Below are 22,099 nucleotides of genomic sequence, written 5' to 3' on the forward strand. Positions count from 1 at the left end.
ATAAACGACGAAGTCTGAGAAATTGTGATAAAGTATCGAAAAACTGGCACACTGCCTCTGTTTTTTCGAAAAAATCAGAGTCGCTACATAAACGACGAAGTCTGAGAAATTGTGATAAAGGTATGGAGTTCTTGACGTGTGATGGATGTGGTATTGACTAAAATATCGACGTTTGATAAAACCTACGAAAAGATTGACGTAGCTGGGCCCCATTTGAGTACCCATGACAACGCCATTAGTTTGTTTGTAGTAGTTGCCACCGAATGAAAAGCGATTAAGTGTGAGTACTAGTTCGGCCAAACGGAGTAGTTATTCAGAGCTAGGTTCCTTAACAGTGCGGTGATCGAAAAAACGTTGGAGGGCCCGGAGACCTTCGTCATTGGGAATGACAGTATAAAGAGATATTATATACATAGTGAAAATAACTTTGTTTGGCCGAGGAAACTAAAGTCACGAAAAATTTCAATTGCGCGTGTCGGCTGTCCTTAATGTAAAATGGTAAAGTTTTGACGATAGTTGCCATAATTTTGTCTAAATAGCTGGAAATAATTTCGGTGGGACAACTGCAGGCAGAAAAGATAGGTCGACCTGGATTGTTAGGTTTGTGGATTTTAGGTAAAAAGTAAATACGCGAAGTTCTGGGAGTAATGATGGCGAGATTTTTGGAAATGGCAATTCTTGTTTAGCTAAAGATCGTTAATCGTATTCTTGACGATGTTTTGGTTAATCAGTGAGATCTTTGTCGACTAAAGCATAAAAGGAGGTTTCAGAAAGTTGCCGCAAAGCTTCTTTTTGGTAGAGGTCAGCCCGTCAAACAACAGCTGCGCCGCCTTTGTCGGCCGCTTTAATGACTATATCTTTGCGTTGTTTTAGACTTTTTAGTGCCGACCACTCTTCCGAAGAAAGATTGGTAAATTTGGTGTTACGATTGAATTTAAATTTGTTGATATCGTGACGACATTTTGGAATCTGAAGTGGTACGAAAGTATGTTTGTTCGAGATGTTCGAATCATCCTCTTTGTCATGAAAAAAGGCTTTCAACTGAACGCGGGGAAGAGATTTTTCAACGTCTTGCTTAACTTAAGATTCGTCGATTTTTTTTGGAAATGAGAACAAAATTTGAGCCCTTACTCAGAACTGATTTTTCTGAGTCGGAAAGTAGTAAATTTTCGGGAATTGTAACTACAGTTTTGAGGTTTTCAGGCGATGAGTCGCTAGTAATTTGAGGGCCGACAAGTTGGTCGAGTTTTTGGGCTTTAATTTTGTGCAAATGTTTAAAAAGTTTAAAATTGGCATCCTGAATTTTGAAAATTTTTACCCTTTGCAGTAGCTAATCTACGCTTTCAACTCAGTTGTTAACACTGAATTACCTGCTCTACTCTCCCACCGACGTAGCACTACAGTTTCTTCAGAAACTTACCCCCTTTACATAGAGGACACTTACAGTGTGGTCAAGCTGGAAAGTCCACTGAATGTGCGTCTGTTAATGTGAGTGATGTTGTTGAAGGTTAGCACCCTAAAAACAGGGAAAAATCAATATGTGTGTGAGTCACACAACTTAGAAAATGTATCGTGAGAGAGTTATGGGATATGGGGAGATTTGTCCACTGAAAAACAAATTAATTTTTGGAACCGCTTGACCTTTTCTAACAAAAAGCTTATACTCTTAGGAGGTTTCCAGGAACCTTTCGGTGCCCGGCAGTCTGATCAGAGGTATGCAATTTGAAAGTGTCGACAATCAAGCACGGAGAGTGTGTCCACTGAAAACCAAATTAATTTTTGGAATCGCTTGACATTTTTAAAAACAAACATCTTATATTCGTTAAAAGTTTGAAAGAACCTTTTAATAGAAAATCTTTGAAATTTCTGTCTGCCATGCCCGGTTGCAGGGCAGTTAATGGGATTAGAAATTCCATTTCAACCCACTGATCCAAAAAAACAAAACAAAAAAACAAAACAAAACAAAAACAAAAACAAAAACAAAAACAAAACAAAAAAACAAAAAACAAACAAACAAACAAAAAAACAAACAAACAAAAAAACAAACAAACAAAAATTGATTGCATAGCATGAGCATATTTCCCTCAACTAGCATGCACAGTCTTGTTAAAGCGAAGAGCCTTTAGATGTTTTTCACGTACTGCAGCGCGAAATGGGAAGATCACACACAAACCCAACAGTTTGAGTCGCTTCGATTACTTACGATCTGAAGTAAAACGAGAACCGTAGGAGCAAATCAAGTTTTGGCTGATTGAGTAAATTAAATTATCTTATGTAAACATAAGCTGCTAGATCGGTCACTAACACCTTTGCGGACGAAAATAATTCAATTCTGTGCTTTTCTGTGCTGAAAGTAAACTCACTGAAAGTACTGCTTCATATATTAAATTGCTATCGGTCAAAAACACTGAAAGACTTAAATTCATAAAATGATGTCATTTTCTGAGTAATTATTCTTCTTGGATAATGAACATAAGGTAGGATCGGGTCATGGTTTGAACTAATGGAAATAAACCTCCAGGAAAACTCTTTATGATGTCCTAATTCAAAGTTTTCATTTTAAGGTAACTAGCATCCCTTGAAAATTAAAAATTGGTAACAATGGGTTGCTTAGCTAAAATGATATGATATCACTGGTGGTCGACCTTTGAAAGAAAAGAATTCAAATGATTTCAAACATTTTGGTTGCAAATAACAAGGACTGCATCATAAGATCAGAAGGTTATGAAATTCGGTCCTCACTGAGTTACATAACCATCAGTTGTTAAACAACGTTTTAAGAGAAGGAGGCGATCTCGACCCGATCATGTATTATTAAATGTAAAGTTCATTTGCTACAAGGTTTTCCCGATCTACTTACAGAATTTTTAATTGATCGAGCCCATTAAATATTTCATCTGGTAATGACTTCAATTTATTGAATGACAAATCACTATGGAGAAATGAGAAAAATAAAGTTATCGAAAATAAAACATAAGCGAAAAAAAAAAGCAATCGATTATGAACTCTTTAATATCTCTTGAAAAACCCAAGGGGAGACATAACAACGGTCGGATAAAAAAAGGTGCTACAGGTAGATTCATCCTCAGTTAAAGTTATCTGGAAATTCTCCTTATTTTCTAAGTCTTTTTAAAAAAGTAGATCTCAGCGAAAATTGAAGGGACAGTTGCATTTTCACGTCTTTCCTTTGTAATAGAGGAAATCACGATATGGAAAATATGGATACACAGTAAGAGTGACTTCTTTTATATGTAATACTATCAAAAGACAGCCACAGAACGAACACTCCACTCTGTTTGTAGTTTTGGTTACTCACAGGCTCCCTATTACGAGAGTATTGTGAAATATGTTCGGTGGAAGGTGATCGATCCTATTGTTAGACAACAATCTACAAGATTAAAACAGCATTTTCAAACGTTAGTAGAGCTGGTGCACACTTGAATATAGGCATCCAAAGAAAAGGTAAACCGGTTTCTCGGTAAATACCCCCCTCCACCCACTTAAAAAAAACCAAACAACCAAAAAAACAAAAAATGAAACATTCAGTTCAATAGGGAACAAACGCTTACAGGTTATAAACGTGTCCAATTCCAGAAGTGGCAATGCTTGATAAATCTGTGATCTGATTCTCTTGTAGGTTTCTGAGAAGAAAAAAAAAAGAGTTAAGAGCAATTAAATTTGACAGTCCCCCGTTCTAATGACGATGACGTTCATTTGTCATACTAACTGGATTAATACAAGGTTATTACTAGAATGATAAATATTTCTTTTATTTCTTAACACCTGTCTGTACATTTAAAATTATTTTATAGCTCACCCGTGAAAGATATTATCTACATTCTGAGATAAGATTACTTCCCATGCATGACAATAAAATGGCTGCTATATCAAAAGATAACAGTTACCAAGAAATTTTAATCTCATGTAGTTACTTACAAGGAACTTAAAGTCTTAGGACCTGTCAAATCTGGTACAGATGTCAGCTTATTATTGTCCAACCGGCTACAAGATCCAGGCAAACGGAGAAATACGTATTAATATATAGATTTAGCCAAGCCTAAAAGCGGAGCCCTCGTTAGTTTATTTTCTAGCCCCTCGTTACAATAAAAACTGTGATAAAACTCTTCAGCACTGACTGTAGAAGAGTTTCTTCAAGGGGATTAAGAGATGGGGGGATGGGGAGGGAAGGGAAGAATTGGCGAGGTCTGGAATTCTCAGAACTTGCGGTAAAACGCATACTAGTCAGCGGTATCTTCAAGCAGCTAAGGACTTCGTTGTAGTTTCTGATGTTTTGAGCAAATTTTCGAACATAGAGAATCTTTTCTTCTTAAGAGGAAGTGTGCGATGTCAGCATCAGTTGAAGTTACATACTTTTGAGCACGAATGGTAATTTTGGTTTAGGAAAATGAGCTAAAATTGAAAGAATCGACTGTAAACTACTTCGAGTTTGGACATCAACAGTCGAATGAAGAGTATAGACGCGATACCAGTGAATTAGTAAATCAAGGCGCCAGAATCGTATGGGCTTCTCTAATATCTTCTCTTGAAGTTGCCAGGTATGACTGCTTGCGCAATAATTTTTTCCCTAACGATTCAACCGCCCCTGTTTCCCGTACATCTCAAAAGGAAGAGAAATAAATTTCAAGTTTCTATTTAAATTAAAAGGGGGATCATTGCTTTTCCAGTTTCCCACCCTTTAAAACTCACATACCTTGTGACCAATTCCTTATATCAATGTTTAGTTTGGGTATGAGTATTGGTAGGAAACACCATGTGCATTAGTGAAAGCTTGAGCAAGAGTGTTTGATGCAATTTAAATAATAAAATTACATGTTACAATGTAGCAACTTACACAGCAAAATTATATAATCACACGATTCCAAACAAAGAAAGTCAGGTAATTGAAGGTAAAGGTAGAAATAAATAAATATGGTTAACAGTTACAATTAATACAAAGTTGATAGTTTAAAAGCTAAGAGATATACATTACAATCATCAAATCCTATATATTTTAACAAAAAAGGGTCAGTTATCACTAGAACTTCTCCCAAACATTTATACTTACAGGAAATCATTAATTTTTGTCACTAGGTGGTAATGTACTTACAATAGTTCTACTGACACAAATGCATTTTACTAAAGTTTTCTGATAGCTTATGATTGTACAGGTCATGTGGATGGTTCTTGCTTGGTATTTACCAAATGCTCAAGTTTCAATAGTAGTGACCTAATTGTTACAGTCAAGTTCACTCCTTTTTGAGGCCATCTTCAACGTGATCCTGTTACATATGAAAACATCAAATGTTACTCACATAATCAAATACTTGCTTGAACCAAAGTTATAATTTTTTTAATAACCTGCTTCCTTTAACCCTTTAATCCCTGATAGTGACTAGCATCTAATTTCCCTCTTCAGTATCACCCTTGAATCAAACATTAAGGTTACGAGAATGAAGGCAATAATAATGAACTGAAGAGCCTCTTGATTGTTAAATAAATTCTCCCTGCCAGCACATGAGGAAATTTGTTGAGAACAGTATGGAGAATATTCATATTGATGTCAGGGTGTGAAGGGTTTATAGTGCTCCAAAAATAGTAAATAGTATTGGAGAGAAACCAAGAGAGTTCTTGACACATTCTATGTTAAATGAAACTTTGTTATGAATGTTAGTTGCAACAGCAATGAAAACATCTGTGAAGCTACAATAACAATTACCTTTCCACGTAAACAAACCATAATGAAGCATGATATTGATAAAATCTAACAAACTTACTAGTGAATGGGAAAAAGCTCAATGTGTTTTTCCTGGTTCTGTCATTCTAAATATCACGAATCGATCATGCCACCACCTCAGTTTGATTTTTTTTAAGATGTGTACTTTTTTCTTATGGTCATCTATCTTTAGTATCTATTTTTTACCAGCTGACATCTGAGAAGAATCAAGTCCACCCTAGTGATTTGACACATTGTAAGCAAACCCTACAACTGATTAAATTTTATATGATCAAAAACATGAAAGGTAATAGAGGAAATTGGTTAGCACAATTTAAGTTTCTACCATAGGATAAAGTTTACAGTTTCCCTCTTTTCACTGTCTTCTGTTCATCTGTTTGCTTTCCTGCCAATCTTAACTATCGTTGCCAACAAATGCAAGGAGCATATAAAAAGTGTACAGTTAGTAACACTCTAATTCCTGAGAGTAACTAGTATCTAATTTCTACTTTGCCAATATCATCCCTAAATCAAGCATTAAGGTCATGAGAATAAAGGAAATGATAATCAACCAAAGAACCTCTTGATTGTTAAACAAATTCTCCTTGCCAGCACACCAGGGAATGTATAGAGAACAGTATGGAGAATATGCATACTGATGTTAGGGTGTAAAGGGTTCAGACATCATGTAATCAGTTTTATATGTGTAGAGTATTGCTTGAATATATAATTGTGGTGAGCGCAACTGCTTGGTAAACAGTCTATGGTCTTCTACTCTTCCACCTTGGAGGGTGCCTTGTGTACATAGAAATTGAAGTTCAATGCCTTTACCAACTTTTTTGGCTACAAAGATATATAAAGAACAACAGCAACACCAAAAAATATTTTTCATGAAAGGCATCTCTAAAATGGTAGGTACGCACAACTGACATGTTTCAGTGAAGCATGTCAAGCATCGAGGTTAAATGATTGTCAGTTTGCTTTTCTTTACTTGCAAACAGCTTATTTCTATGAGCTTTGAAAACTTCTGTATCCTAACTTTGGAAGAAAAGCATTTTCCACGAACATTTAAACGTTGAAGACATAAACTACCAGCAACATGTTTCTCCATTGTTTCATAACATCAGATTCTCATCACGTTTTTTTTTTTTTTGTTACATTTGAAAGCATGAGAAAATTTAATCATTACAATGTAATGAAAGCGCCCATTTTAACTGTTTGAGTCTCACTAGTGACCTACACAGAATTCCTCCTTACACTATCAGTACAATATCAAGCAGACAAGTGATGAGAATAAAGAAAAATATAAATTAGGGGATAATTGGTTGATCCAATTCCAAATTCTCCAACCTAACATCACATAAATTGTATGGCAGACAGTAAAGAGAATTACTAATGAAATCTTGAAAGTTAAAGGGTTATGTAATCACATGTACCAGAAAGACAGCAAATAAATGTAACATACTCTAGTAAAGTGTTCTTAAGTACAATGAAGTTTCAAACTCATTGAAATTAAGTTGACTTCATGATTCAGATTTTAGTTTTAGAAATGTGTAATATCGCTTTACATGGATGAAAAGAGAATGCCATTTGAGAATTGTAAAATAGTAAATGCAAAAAACTTAAAGATGAAATTTAAAAAGACTGCTAAAAGATGGCATATCTATTCACTGAGATTTTAATCATTGGCTGGCACACAGAGATCTAAAAGACGCTTTGTGAAAAAGACTAGGGCAATAAAATTGAAGATTCAGGAGGAGCATATGACATGTAAAGAGAACTCTGCAACACCCCTGTCTTATCTTCTCACACTTGAATTAAAACAAAATTTAAGAGCTAATGTCAACATGTATCAGACAAACAGGGGCAAATCGCCCAAATTCGTTTTCTCTCTTACTTTCATGCATTGTAGCCCAACATGTTTTAATAATTTTGGTGTAGTTTTTTTGGGAAAATACATTTTAGTTTTTAAGAAATGATATTTTTCGTTCGACCGCTCAAATATGCAAATTTTCACCCTGAATATTACCCGAGTTGTGTGACCTCATGTATTTCTGGCGGCATAATCCTTTGTTTTATCATAATTCCCTGACATTATTGAAGCTGGAAAAGAAATATTTATTTTTTGGTGAGTATTTTTGTCCGACATACTTTTTCTATGTCGAAAAGTAGCATCAAAATAAAGACAGTTTTAACAATGACCGATATGACAGAATCTACTGAGCTTCTAGCTTTTAAAAGGCAAAAGGATGGTTATAAAGTTACTGTAAAAATTTCCTTGTGTATTTGTGTTGTTCTATCGTGAGACGAACTCAAACTCACTTGCTTGCGACTATGAAATATACATGGTGTTCCTACTTGTAGCCACTGGCATATCGAGGCATAAATCACTACAATTTGTAAAAACTCTTACCTTGTTTATTTCTGATTTTATAAGACCAGTAAACTGTTTCGGTTATTATATTACGCTTGGGTATTACTTTTTGCCGGAAGCCCAGGTTTTTACGTTATGCCCATTCATATCAGAAGCTGGTCACGCAATAGTTGATACCAACACAAATGAATATTTACCCTGTATGAAGATTTTTGTTTATGTTGAATTGACAATATTACAATATGTTACTTTTGTGGTCACTAATCGTTGTTTCAGAAGCAGCGTAGCAGTTCAAAGCGGGCTATTGCTTCAACGCTATTGAAATTTATAGTGTTCTGGCAGGAGAGCAAAGCGTGATGCAATGGGAATAAAAAATCTTAGGGGCCTTTACATGATATCGGAATGAGTTTTGTTCAACAACGAGTTTATCCCGGTTGCCACATGATACCAGAGTAAAATTATTCGAAACGAGTCATTTCTGAATGAGTTTATTGAGATTTTAATTCCAGAATGAAACACTTATTCTGGACGACCTTTTGTACCTGTAAAAAGTACAGTCGGTACGATACTCATATCTGTATGAATCCTCTTTAGGAGCGAGGGAAGCATAGAAAAAGGATGTAAATACTTGTTTTTACAAGCTAAATTACCTTGCATGTAAACGCGGTATGAAATTCATTTCGTTCCGGAACGAAACCCATTTTGGAATAATGTAAAAGGTACCTTAGGGACGGACCATTAGATTTTTGATGGAGGGGAGGGGGGATCTTTTGCCAATTTCACTATGTGTTTTCCTCCATTAAGCCTGTGCTCCATTTTTTCGGGGGTTATTGCCCAACACCCCAACATCCTTCCCCCCCCCCCCCCCTGCATCAAAAGTCTAATGGTCCGTCCCTACAACAAAACAACAAAAGGATTCCTATCAAAGCAAGGTGCCATTTTCAGTCATACCTGGTAGGACACCTTGAAAGCAAAGGATGACACGCAAGCAGTTTACTACAAATTTAACATGAAAATAATTTTGATGCCTCTTTGAAAAGAAAAAAAGGCTTGAACAGTAGACATCGAAAGATCTTTGGCTATGTTACAAAAATGAGAATACTTAATGCACTAGAAATGCACACATCGAGTTCTGGATGCACTTGAATAGTCTGTTTAACAAATGCAGACGAACAGTTATTTTCACCCCTACCAAATTATGTCAAGACGAACAAAAGTAAAAATCCGTCCTGCCTCGAAGCAGGACAGATTTTGTTAGCATAAAAATCTGACAGATCTGTGCCTAAAAGTTTTTATAAGTAAATAACCAGTTCACGTGAATTTTACGAGGTGAGACTGACAGCTCGTAGTTGGCAAATCACATCTTTTGTTTTCAGGTGCTGACAGGGTTGGTGAGGGAAGGGGGGGGGGAAAGGGGGGAGAAGGCGATCGGAAATGGGTGAGGATGCTTGTCGTACCTTTCAGGGGTCAAAATCAGTGATCCGGTACCTTTTACGGTGTCTCAAACTTTAGTGGACTACCAGAGACCTGACTGGTACCTTTTAGGGTGTTTTTCGCTCAATAAAATACCTGTACTAAGCATTACTAGGACGATTTTAATGATCTGACTTGAGCTTCTGGAGCACATCGATAAAGGAGTTCTTATTTTTGGCATTTTTCAATTTTTTTGGGTTTAAATTGGTACTTTTCAGGGGTAGATATCAGTTGTTGCCACTCCCACATGGATAAGACTCAGGTACCTTATATAGTTTTATAGGGGTCGTTTTCTAAAAGCCCGGCGCGCATCCTCGCCCTCTTATGTATAGGGGTTTCCCGGGGGGCACTGATACGTGCAGCACGCTTGAAATTTAGCAAGGACAAATTTTGATGTGATTTTCTGTGAAGAGAAAAAAGTTTTGTCAGCGTCTTGTAGCTACTGAGGAAGGGCCCTTTACCACTGTGTGCTTAATTACGCGTCCCGCCAGACGGCGGGAAGCCTACAAAGTGCTCAGACATCAGTGTAGAAAACTCCGCCTTTGTCTGGATTTTTGGTAGCCTATTGACCAATTCCCAATCGAGGCCTAAGTCTGACGGGACGCGTAATTTTGCACAATGTGGTAAGTAGCCAGGTTATATCAATTTTCCAGACATCTTGCGTACTATCTGTGGTACACTGCTTGCCAACTCCCCAATAGGCTTTTGGAATCGACTTAGCCCTACCTTTACCATTTAGGCACTCTACATCTACTACTGGAACTACGAATCCACCCAACACCGGTACCGAGATTTGATCTAAGGGTGGGGCAAACTGTAAAATCATCGATATCTTTTGGCGTCTCGAAGATGCCGGCTCGCGATAAAATATGATCAACTTCAGTTTCTGGATCACCCCAAATAACTTGAAATGTCTTTTTTACAGTTACGCAAGGGAACGACCTGAGATATGCAACGTCGGTCTTCTCGATAACTATACCCAAAAGTCCCACCAGGGAACGATTTAAATGAACAGCAAATCTCCTTGTTAGCATGTAAGATGAGACGCTTTCACAACAGATCAATTAGGTAAATCAGTATGTAGCTTGTCAATCGAATTTACTTTTGTAAACATTCTCTAACTTCCACCGGCAAAGGAATCATTGATGGATCTGGACATTTTAGTTTTCTGAATACAGTAATTCTCGGAAGGTTTTTACAGATATGAAAAGGGAAAAAAACCCATCTCTTGGTAATTCGGAGGTTGATTCATCTTTGAATTTATATGTGTCACGCTTGTCATGCAACTGATATAAAAAAATGGAGAAGATTTAAAAATGCCAATTAAATCTGGCTAAAATGTGGTAGAGCATAACTTGATCATCGAAACAGCCGCTAAAATCATAAATAAACAAGGTAGGAGTTTCGTGTTAGATTTCTTTACAAACTCTAGTGATTTATGCCAGTAAACGGTGGCGGCAGGTAGGTACACCAATGTATATTTCATAGTCACTAACAAGTAAATTTTTCCGGACTTTGAGTTCGTCTCACGATAGAACAACACAAATACACAAGTAAAATTTTGACAGTAACTTTATAACCGTCTTTTTGTCTTTTAAAAGCTAGAAGTTCAGTAGATTCTGTCATATCGGTCACTGTTAAAACTGTCTCTATTTTGATGCTACTTTTCGACATAGAAAAAGTATGTCGGACAAAAATATTCATCAAAAAATAAATATTTCTTTGCCAGCTTCAATAATGTCAGGAAATTAAGTTTAGATGATAAAACAAAGGATTATGCCGTCAGAAATACCGGAGGTACCCGACAACTTGGGTAATATTTAGGGTGAAAATTTGCATATTTGAGCGGTAGAACGAAAAATAGCAGTTCTCGAAAACTAAAATATATTTCCACAAAAAAACTACACCAAAATTATAAGGACATATTGGGCTACAAAATATGAAAGTAAGAGAGAAAACGAATTTTGGGCGACTCGCCACAATATTTTTAATTTGTTTGATGGATGCTGACAACCCCTCTTAATTAATTGCTGGCAGGTTAAGGAGGCAATTAAAGGAGTGGATATATGTTACATAAAAAGAAATCCCTTACAATAAAAATAATGCAGAATGGTATCACCTACGTGTGTTTGCTTCTGAAGAAAGCTCTAGTAGGTATTTCCTGAGCAGTTATTTACGTAATTATGTAAACCGCGTGTAATATACGGTCGTGAAAGTAATAATTTTATTCTAGCCTTCCTCCTTCAAGGGTGCCTTGTGTATCAAATATATCAAGTTCAGTACCTCCAGAGTCATAAGCCGGGCTTTTGGGGCTACAAAATAATATAATAATCAACGATTGATTATTTCATAATCAACGCAGGTCAATTTATCGAGAGTCAATTAAATATAGTTTCCTAACATCGTATGGAAGGTTTAAAATGTGCTTCACTTGTGCTACATATACGGATTTATCGTTCTTAATTACTCATGAAATTCCGAGAGTGTGACTCAATTAATTCAAAAGAAAATATCCAAGTAGGTTACAGAAATGGTTCACGAATTGGCAACTGATAATGTGTTTACAAAACCTCCCTAAATTATGGTGCCGATACAAATTTATCGTTCATAATCACTTATGAAATTCCGAGATTGTACCTCAATGAAATCAACCGAAAACATCCATGAAGGTTACAGAAACGGACTCTCAAAAACGGTTTTCGAATTAAAAAAACTGTAAACAACAATTATTTACGCTAACCATGTGCTTAACAGCGTGCTTGGGAGCTCAAATTGCCAAGACCCCGTTTAATTACACGATCGCAGCTCAGACGCCTCTTGCTAAAGCTTGAATTGCTTTCGATTTCAGAGATTGATTCTTCAATTTCTAGCATTAGGAAAAAAGTATCGTATTGCAAGCATGTTCATCATGACCCGAGCAGTAAGTACGCCTCGCGATGTTGAGAGAAGGGAGGGTGGCTCCGTGTTTTGTGAGACAATTCTCAGATGTTTGACGGGTTCTCACATGACAATATCGTCAAAATCAAATTACCGCGTCAGACTTAATGTAGATATGGACATCGCTGATTCAATCTCATTTTATTTCAATTTGGGAAAGGCTACCACATCGTTCTTAGGCTAATACAACACTTCTTCGACAAAGCGCGATTTTTTTAAAATGATCAGAGTAGATCCTGCGATAGTTGACCGAAGAGAGGAACAGATAGAAACCTGCTCGCGCCGTTCGCTATCATTTGAAAGCTTTCTACGCAAAACGAAATCCGTAAGATACTTTTCCATCAACACCACGACTGTATAAAACATTGCAAACGACAGGCCAAGAAATGCCTTGAAGAATAGGAACACTGAAATGTTATTGAAGGCCAAAGTCATTGTTTTACCGAAACGTGATTTTGATTATAAACTGAAGCTAGTATCAAACCACGATTGGTAAAAAGGGTTTGAATTTTTCTAGGCCTTAGCGTTAGAGAAAACCCAGATAAGACGCGACTTACCTCCTCGTATTTCTCGGATCGTTTGTAGTGCGCTTCTCTTTGTTGATGACCTCTTCTCAGTCTGTTTACAGGAGCGTCTTTGTATTTCCTTCTCGCGTTGCTCTTCGCTAGATATTTGCCTTTTTACTTGTGTCTTTTCTTGTTCTCTTTCGCGTTCCTTTCACCGTATCCTGCCTATTTTGGTGTCCTCTCTAACTTTCTTGCGCGTTTTTCTCGACTCGCTTTACGTCTTTTACTTCTTGTTTTTTTTTAATCGCTCAGTCTTTTTCTTTTCATCCTATTTCCACTCAAAACCCTCTCTCCACAAACTTGAATCATAACAATTTCCTTCCGTTGACAACGCTTTAGTTCTGCCGGTATTGTTGCTTTGCGAGTTGATTAGAAATTGCAAAATACTGAGAATTGCTATTCAACTTCAACCTCACCAGTTTGATTTCGCGCTCTAAACGCGGGTTGCAAATTAATTGCTTACGCGGCTTCACAGCCGCTTGCCCACGTGAAGCCCTCGTGCAATGCCTAGCCGTGTGCCAACGGTACGCTACACTGAAGCTCGACACTCGAATATGCGCACTTCATTGTAATCTGCCGGTGTTTCCAAGTTAAGCGCGCAATTACACCTGCGCATTACCTTCTCCCTCGCCCTTCCATTACGTAATGGCTAAGATAGTGCCCGTGGTACAGTTGGCCGCGCATGCTAAAAGTAGCACCTTGTAAGGCCGGTCGTACGGTCTCGAGTCCAAATTTTTCGGCTTGATGGGTATTGCTACTATTATTACTACTATTAATTATTATAATAAAGTTCGGATATAACGTGCGCTGTCATTGGTTGAAAGAGCGTGCTCTATGAGAGTATAGAGCATAGAGCTGAGCTAAAGCTGTCATGCCATCTGCCAAATTGTACTATGTTCGACCTTTTCCAGGACTTCTTTTTAGCTTTTTTCCGATAGTTGAAAGTGAAATTTCGGAACAAGCGAGCCGACAAGTAGCAACAGAAGAACCAAATAAATGTTTGTAAACATACTAGGCGCCGTAATTTACGTTATTAAAACGTGAGCAGATACAAAAATCCTCAAAGGAAAACAAATTCTACATTCCGAGTTTTAAAGATTAATTGACGCTCAGTTAGATTGCAAGCTTCCGTACGGAAATTAAAATCAAGCACAGCTAGCACTCATATAGTATATAAAGTTCAGTGTTCAAAAACAAAACAGAAGAAAACAGAAATGATGGAAAATATAACCAAACTGGCATAACTTTTAAAATTCATTCTAATCATGACGGTGTCTGAGCGAATATGATCATGCTGAAGTCCATCGCGGCTCGTTCATCATGGCGATCTCCGGTCATCACAGTAAAGCAAGCCTCAGAAACTACATCAGCCGCCCTTCGAGTGAAAAAATAAGAGCTTGCTCTGATATCCTTTCCGATGCGTTGAGTGTAATGTCACATCTGTCACTGCAGCCGAGTTTTGCCGCGCTGTCATCCCGAGCGATCTTCATGTTCCAGTGAATTCGGCTGTCGTTCATTCAAAAAACACTCGCCTTGAACAGTTGTTTTCTACCTTGTCATGTCCCTTTGGCTTTGTCGCGCAACAACTTCAAGATACTTCGCGTGACCAACTGTTTCTTTCCTGCATTTTCTGTCCAATTTTTTTTGACATAGGTATTTCTCTCTTTTCGTTCATCAGAGATATTAATCTTTATATTTTTTCTGTATAACTTTTCAAGGATTATTTGCATAAGCTTCATCACTGATTTTTGCCATTCGTGTTTAACGTCAAACATCTTTTAATTCATTTTAATCCATGAAGGGTATTAGCAAGTTACAATCGCATAGTGTAATCTGAAATAAAATTGGCGTATTGCAACAAGTGATGGTTTTTTTCAGGCTATAATACACCTTTTCCAATGTTTTAACAAATAATATGAACTTTTACGACTTTCGTATGGTCTCAACTGAGAATCGAACAGATCGCATGGGGCGTGTGTGAAAGAATAAAATAATACAGAAGAAACCGTTTAACTATTCTTGATGGCCTAACACAAAAACATTGTGGGGTTTGAAGTTCCTTGCTGAAAAAAATCATGTCTTAAAAGTGGAAGAGAAATCAAAGATCACGCGGATCGTGTCTGTCCGAATTTTTGCCCTGTTTGCCCTAATTCAAATAGTACGCGCGCTCTGATTGGCCATAAAACCATTTTACATGAACGTATGTAAACACAGTTTTCGTTCCACTTTCATTAGTTATTTTATAAAAGAAATGTAAAATGGTTGGGAGGTTGGGAGAACACTCGATAAGCTGAAAACCACTCCGCTTCGTGTCGTAGTTTCCTACGCCTATCTCGTGTTCTCCCAACCTTCCACGTGTTTACATCAGACTATGTATACACGGAAACCATTTTACATTTCTTCAATATTCTCTTTTGATACAAAATATTTCCTTAACCTTGCATTAGAAAAGTAGTTGTTCGCACCATTTTAACTTTGCTCTTTATCGAATTCTTTTCCATTTTACCTGTTTTATGCAAGAATGTTTAAAAATACCCACCATCTTTGGAGATTTTTAAATTGATTTAAAGTGCCATCACCTATTGTCTCTAGCTCATTTCCTTGAAGGTACCTATATAACCAGAATAAAGAGAATTGAACTTATTCAGTCCATCTGCAGCAACTGTAATATCTACATAAGAAGCGGGGAGGGAGGGGGTTTAATTTATTTTCTTTTAAATATTTGATAAATCTTATTGTCACGACGGATCCAACGATAGGACGAGGGTTTGGATCCTCAGTACACTGAAGGATTTCACTGTCCACAAAATAAGTGAGGTCTGTTAAGATATTTCCTTTCAAACTCGCATTACCCGGTGGTAGGCAAAGAACGTTGATGCACAGCCAACGTACTTACAAGACACTGAGTTGATCCGTGAGTCCTTGCACTGTGCCCTTGTGTATATGAGTCAGTTTATTGGAGGAAAGATCACTGAAAACGGACAAATTTAAAACATTAATGCAATGCTGCTCATTCCAGGTTGCTTTCACCGCAAATGAAGCTGTCTGTCATGGTCCGAAGTCAAGGATGTGACAAGTGATCATGAAGTGTTCGCACTACAAAACCTAGTACCAGAACTCTTCACCATCTTGAAATCAAACCAAATTGTGAAAATCCAAAGAATTGCATTGAAACTTTCGTCAAATTTTTCTAAAATTCGACGATAAACTCCTTCATTTGACTCTTGATCAGCTTAGTCTTCATTTTCATAGCCTTCTTTTGGTGATATGTGTAAACAATCTGGAGTTACCTCCAAAAATAATTAAGTATTCCAAGGGCAAATAATGATCTGTGTGTTTACAAAACCAGCTCATATGCGAGTGCAGCCTGGCTACAAACTAATGTACACGAAGTCGAATTCCTTGCCTATTTATCATTAATTTACAAGCGATTGCTAAAGTTTTGTATTCATTTTGTAATTGTGGAAAAAAAGAATTTATTAGCTATTTAGACACAAACTTTCCGAGACATGTCAGATGTTACGCTTAAACGTCACAAGAAATGAAAAAAAAAAATGTTGAAAAACTACTTACAGTACTTGTAGGTGTCGCATCGCTCGAAAAGATCCATTCTCGATTTTTTGCAAGTTGCAACCAATCATGGAACTGCAAAAATTGTATGAAAAAGACAGCGTTGTAGAGAAGTTTGATGATGGCTATTAATAAAATATTTAAAGGGTGGTATTGGCTAATTGAAGAATGCCCTATCAAAAATATATCGCAGTACCCATAATTAGACGGATAGAGCAGAATATTCCTTTATTATTTTTAAATATGCTTCTCTGTCGGGCCAAAACTAACTGTTCCTAAATTGTTAAACTTAACAACTTAACAACCAAGCTAGTTTTCTCGGAGATGGCTGCAGCTAATACCTGGGAAATGCATAGAGTTTTCAGTGAGAACGGTTATTCCTATTTATAACTTATGTGGCAAGAAAAGGTGGTTATGTTGTTATTTATCGTGTGTATGAATAGAGCAATATAACGATATTGGTCATTTTGGATGTGAAAAAAACGTTTCTACGAATATTCCTTTTCGACAGCTGTTATTTGCGCGGACACTCAACTCGCACAGACTTCCGACGTCCCACGGAGCACCTACTCGGCAGCGAAAACCGCTCGAATTGATAAGGAATAAAGTTCATTGACTGCGCTTCCTATTTTTTAACACACACAGTTTAAGGGGCAGTTCAGGCGATTCTGCCTAGCAGAAAATCCAGAAGTAAGGAAGGGAACGATCAAGAAATACAACAGCAGAATTGCTACATTACAGTGTGCCACAGCTAATCGTAACAGAGTATAGTGCTTCATGAGGTAGCAGTGGACTTCGGCGTCTGAATTAAACCAAGTTTGCAAGGATGAAACGCCAGGATTTACTACGAGTGTCACTACATAATAAAACAAACGTTCAGTATGATACTTCTTCTAAGTTGGTGATTTGTGGAACCACTGAACTTACAGATATGTCATATTTTCAAACCCAGTGAAAATATCTGATGGCAGAGAAGGTCCAAGTGGATTTCTATCAAGATGTCTGTGAAAGTAAACCGTTTGAAATGAGTTGCAACTATCTGATGATTACATGAAGGCTGATATGAGGTGTGAAATTTTAATTCCATATAAACTGTGATGAACCACTGATGTGGACTGTGATGAACGAGTATTTAGCGAATATTTCCAACGATTATATGCTTCATGGCTAGAAATCGAGGTCAGTCAGCGGCTGATGTCGCGGACGCAGCACGAGCTGCGTTTCACCTTACTGCGTCTGCGCATCCCACTAAAATCAAACATCAAAAGATGTCGGAAATTACCTTTTACAAAAGCGCTCGATAGATAAATCCCCAACTTCCATTTTAAAAATGAATCAAATGGAGGTGTATCAGACATTTTGTAGCGCTGATAACTTCTTTAATATTTTCTTTCCGAGATATTGCTTGAGAAGCTGTTAAAATCTTGTCCAAGGAAGAAGCTTACTATTTTGTTTTTCAAGTCAAATTATTTTCGCGCCAATGCTGCAATCTATGTCAATCTTTGAGCCTTCAGTAGCTACCCTGTAGCGGTATTGTCCATAACAGGCTAGGTTACTATGTTTTTACAAAACGGCGATCGAAGAGTTCTTTGATATGTTTTTAGATCTTATAATTTTAGTTTTTGAGTCAACGTCTCTACTGGGAACAAGACCCATAAGAAAAAAATTTTTTATGGACTTTTGGAAGTCATTTGGCAGCGTGGATTCACACTTTTATGACTTCAAATAGCCTTCAATTAGAAGGTCGGCTTTCGAAGAGATCGAACAGACGTGGGCAAATGATAAAACAACCCTTGTTTTGGCTGCAGGAGAAGCTTTAGCTGACCAACATAAGCCATTTTAAGACACTTAGGCACCAAAAAGGTGTAAAGTTTCTTCAACTGGGGCAGATTGTAGCGAAATCGTAAGAGTTTGAGAACGGAGGTTAGTGATCTGGACACTCTTCTAATACATTTCAGACGAGGGCATTTCTAGTACACGCTTCCAGAAAATTTCTGTGTCTGATTTTCAAAATTTTCCCACAGAAAGCCTTATGCAGCCGCCATATTTAAACTCCGTAATTTTGTCTTTTATGCGCATGCTTAGCCGCCATGATGTCTTCGATTTCTAGCCATGTTAAGCATTCGAAAATATATTTTTTGTGATTTTTAAATTAACTTAAAGCATGACACTTACAGTCTGTGAAGTCGCGTTAATCCTTTGAGAACGACTTTTATATCAGCAATTGACAATAAGTTGTCACTGATTTTCCTAAACAAATTCAATATCTAAAATCAACTCATAAGTGTTAGACGGTGGGCTAAAATAATTCACGCAGCCTCATTTAAGCTATTGATCGGCTTTAAGTCGTGACCGAAGTCTTTGCTTAAAAATGCTTCCCAGCTGAAAAAAGAATTTATGTTTAGGAAAATTTGCAGCTAAGCTAGGGATTTACTAGGTGACTGAACACGCAACGGTTAGAATACCGCCCAATGTGAGCGAGCCGGATGGGACCAGATGGGAGAATACTGCCCGCTCTCAAGACCAATCAGATTGCAGGATTTGTAAAGAATACCGCCCGCTCACGCATTGAAAAAAAAATAATGCGCTAACTATCGCACTTTTTTACTATATGATAGCAAAAACTACTATTCACCCCAGTGTCGGTGGCTACCGATGGATATTTACCTCGCCTCTTCTTCACGGCCCCGCAAATATCTACTTCTAGCCACTCCCACTTAGGTGCAGGTGAATAGTTGTTTATCATAACAAAGCTAATGAAAGTTGAAATGATCAAAAATAGTGCTAAACTCTACAAAGATAGTGATTATCATCAGCCTAACAAGATGACAATCAAAAAAAAAAAAAAAAAAAAAAAAGGCAATTCTTTTCACTTGATTTTTTCTAACCATTTTGCAAGTTGTTTCAATTTAATTAAATTGTTGGGAGGGGAATTCCCTTACATTATTTCCAGTTTCTTCATATTGCGGAAAGTGTTTTGAGGAATGTGTCGCAGTGAATTCTTTGATAAGTCCCTGGAAAAAGAAATTTATTGATTAAAAGGAAAAAAAATGATTCTTGACAGATCGAGCATAAAATTTTCCAGAAGACAAATGTTCTCCTTACATAAGATTACTTGCCCTTTTCTGTTTTACTTAACATTAGAAGGACGATGTGGTATCCTAATGATCACGGTAAACGGTCGAAATCTGCCAGCTCATAGATAGTAAGTCAGCTGTTGAACCCTCAATGAGTACTCAGATATAACTTTTAATCAGATAGTTAACTTTTTAATTTGCTCGCGTTCGTAGGTGGCCCGGACAAATCTCAAGATCATTTTCAAACTTTTTCACAACCTTGATTAATTTTTCTTCTGAATAAGAGAAATATTTTCGATCCAAGACGAGTTTCTCATTAACGGAAACTATATTCTTTTACTTTTCATAAGAACTCACAGTGATTTTTTTTAATTCAGTTTCATTTACAACTTACAATTTCTCTAAAACAGTCAGGTTCCTGAAGATGTCTTCTGTAATTGAGCTCAACGAACAACTTGAAAGATCCCTGGGTAAAAATTAAACTGTAAGTAAAAATTGGTAATGAACATAAATTTGAATTCTAGAGGAGGTAAGGTCCGAAAGGATTAAATAAGCGACTATCTAAATTAAAAGTATTTTAGTTTAAATTGACACCTAGCGTTCAAATTTTGAGTTTTCACAGCCTTATGACTTTTCTTATGATTAATTTAAATCGTGTGTTTGTTTTTCCTTTTTTGCTTGTTTGTTCGGAACTCATATTTGCTTTTGGTTTTTTTTCCTATAGCTCTGACCAAGACTCCTTAGCAAGTCTAAGATGTGTCTACAAACTATAGTAACAAATATGAACACAAAGGAGACGATAATAGGCCCTGCAGGATGAAGGATGGCGAAGTTCTCTTTCACTTACAGCTCTAATGTATTGCTTGGGATTCCGGCTGATATGTATCCATGAACTCGACATTTTACTATTAGCTGAGTCCTACCGAACTTGGTACATTGACAGATGTCTTGGCTGCAAACGTCACTCTCAGATGGTATTACAAACCACAAGATCAAGATGACTTGTATCACACTAGTGAACATCGTTACCGTGGCCAGAGCGGTTTGCTAGAGAAGCAAATTATAATATTCTGATTTCAAGAGACCTAATAAATAAAGACTTATTCAAAACTGCTATCCGTTGTTCAAAAGCGATGTGGCTTACGTTGCGAGGCATGTTTCTCCTGTAAATTACTAACATTCGGATATATAACCAGTGTTTTCAGTAGGAATAAATCAGTTTCATCCAAATATTTCTCTGACAGGAAGCTGTGAGGTCCCAATTTTTTTAAATAAAAAAATTGCAAATTGTTCTCTCTGAAATAAGAAGAAAAAAAGATTTTTCTACGCTGTTGAAAAGCTTATCCATCAAATAAACTCACCCAAATATCTCTCACAACCAAGTATCGGACTCTTCGAAGAATGTTTTTAAAGTTGCATAACTTCCTTCCTCTTATAGTCCTCTTATAATTCCCGAAATTTCTATCTTTAATAAAAAGGATCGAAAGCGGATTCGATGAGCACACGCAATTGCGTTTGCAGCTCCTACGATGTTATGCAATGTCAAAGAATGTGAGGATTAATATTGGCTCGAAGACATGGTTGATTATAACCATCTTGATCTTCGACGTTCACTGTAAAATTTTTGGCCCTTCGACAACTAACGCTTCAGTCCGTGCTTCTCAGATATCAGTTTCACATTTTCACTATCTTTCTGCAACGCAACATTAACTGTTGACAAAGGCACAAACATCACCGGGAACAAAAAGTTTCGAAACTCTGAAGCATTAAAATTAATTATGAGTACGCCTTAATGCATATTACTTAAAAGCAGTCACTGGTTTCAATCTGCTAAGTACAAAAGGTCGTAAACGCAAAGAACCTCAACCTAAATTAGATAAAGAAATAAGAAGACAATACCGATATGGCCACATTAAACTGGTTATAACCTCTGCCTTTAGAATAATTATTCAATTGATTTCTTGCAGGGCAACAGTTTACGAAACGGAAGACCACAAAAAGTTTCGAAACTCTGAAGCATTAATATTAATTATGAGCACGCTTTAATGCAAATTACTTAAAAGCAGTTACTGGTTTCAGTCTGCTAATTACAAAAGTTCATAAACGCTAATGCACCCCGATGTATTAAATTAGATAAAGAAATAAAAAGACAGTACAGATACGACCGTATTAAAATGGTTATGCCTTCTCCCTTAAGTTATTATTTAAGAGCGACGGTCAGGAAATATCGACCATAGAGTGGCAAGAGTTGAAAAATGAATTTCACTTATTTTCTGACTATAAAAAGCTACTAAGAATAGAAGAAATTTCATGTATTTCTTTTTCTTCCGGAGCGCTTTAATTCTGAGAAAACTGAGAAAAACAAATTTGACCCGCGACGATCCCGAAA

General features: G+C 36.9%; 1 protein-coding gene across 1 annotated transcript in view; it reads right to left on the reverse strand.

Moving 5' to 3' along the window:
* Positions 1-21,184, reverse strand: part of LOC113686163 (uncharacterized) — a 28,274-nt gene extending 7,090 nt beyond the window's left edge. The window contains exons 1-14 of the mRNA XM_089203536.1: positions 21,072-21,184; positions 20,558-20,757; positions 20,105-20,176; positions 19,576-19,647; positions 18,809-18,883; positions 17,561-17,635; positions 16,637-16,708; positions 15,960-16,034; positions 15,603-15,674; positions 3,937-4,002; positions 3,570-3,641; positions 3,317-3,388; positions 2,861-2,932; positions 1,445-1,516 (exon numbers count right to left, since the gene is read on the reverse strand). Coding sequence (XP_089059662.1) covers positions 1,445-1,516; positions 2,861-2,932; positions 3,317-3,388; positions 3,570-3,641; positions 3,937-4,002; positions 15,603-15,674; positions 15,960-16,034; positions 16,637-16,708; positions 17,561-17,635; positions 18,809-18,883; positions 19,576-19,647; positions 20,105-20,176; positions 20,558-20,733 — 1,043 coding nt within the window. The 5' untranslated portion in view covers positions 20,734-20,757; positions 21,072-21,184. The remainder of the gene's footprint in view (positions 1-1,444; positions 1,517-2,860; positions 2,933-3,316; positions 3,389-3,569; positions 3,642-3,936; positions 4,003-15,602; positions 15,675-15,959; positions 16,035-16,636; positions 16,709-17,560; positions 17,636-18,808; positions 18,884-19,575; positions 19,648-20,104; positions 20,177-20,557; positions 20,758-21,071) is intronic.
* Between the last annotated feature and the right edge of the window lie 915 nt (positions 21,185-22,099).

The sequence above is a fragment of the Pocillopora damicornis genome, chromosome 4 (assembly GCF_964200805.1).
Source record: "Pocillopora damicornis chromosome 4, jaPocDami1.2, whole genome shotgun sequence".
Lineage (NCBI taxonomy): Eukaryota > Metazoa > Cnidaria > Anthozoa > Scleractinia > Pocilloporidae > Pocillopora > Pocillopora damicornis.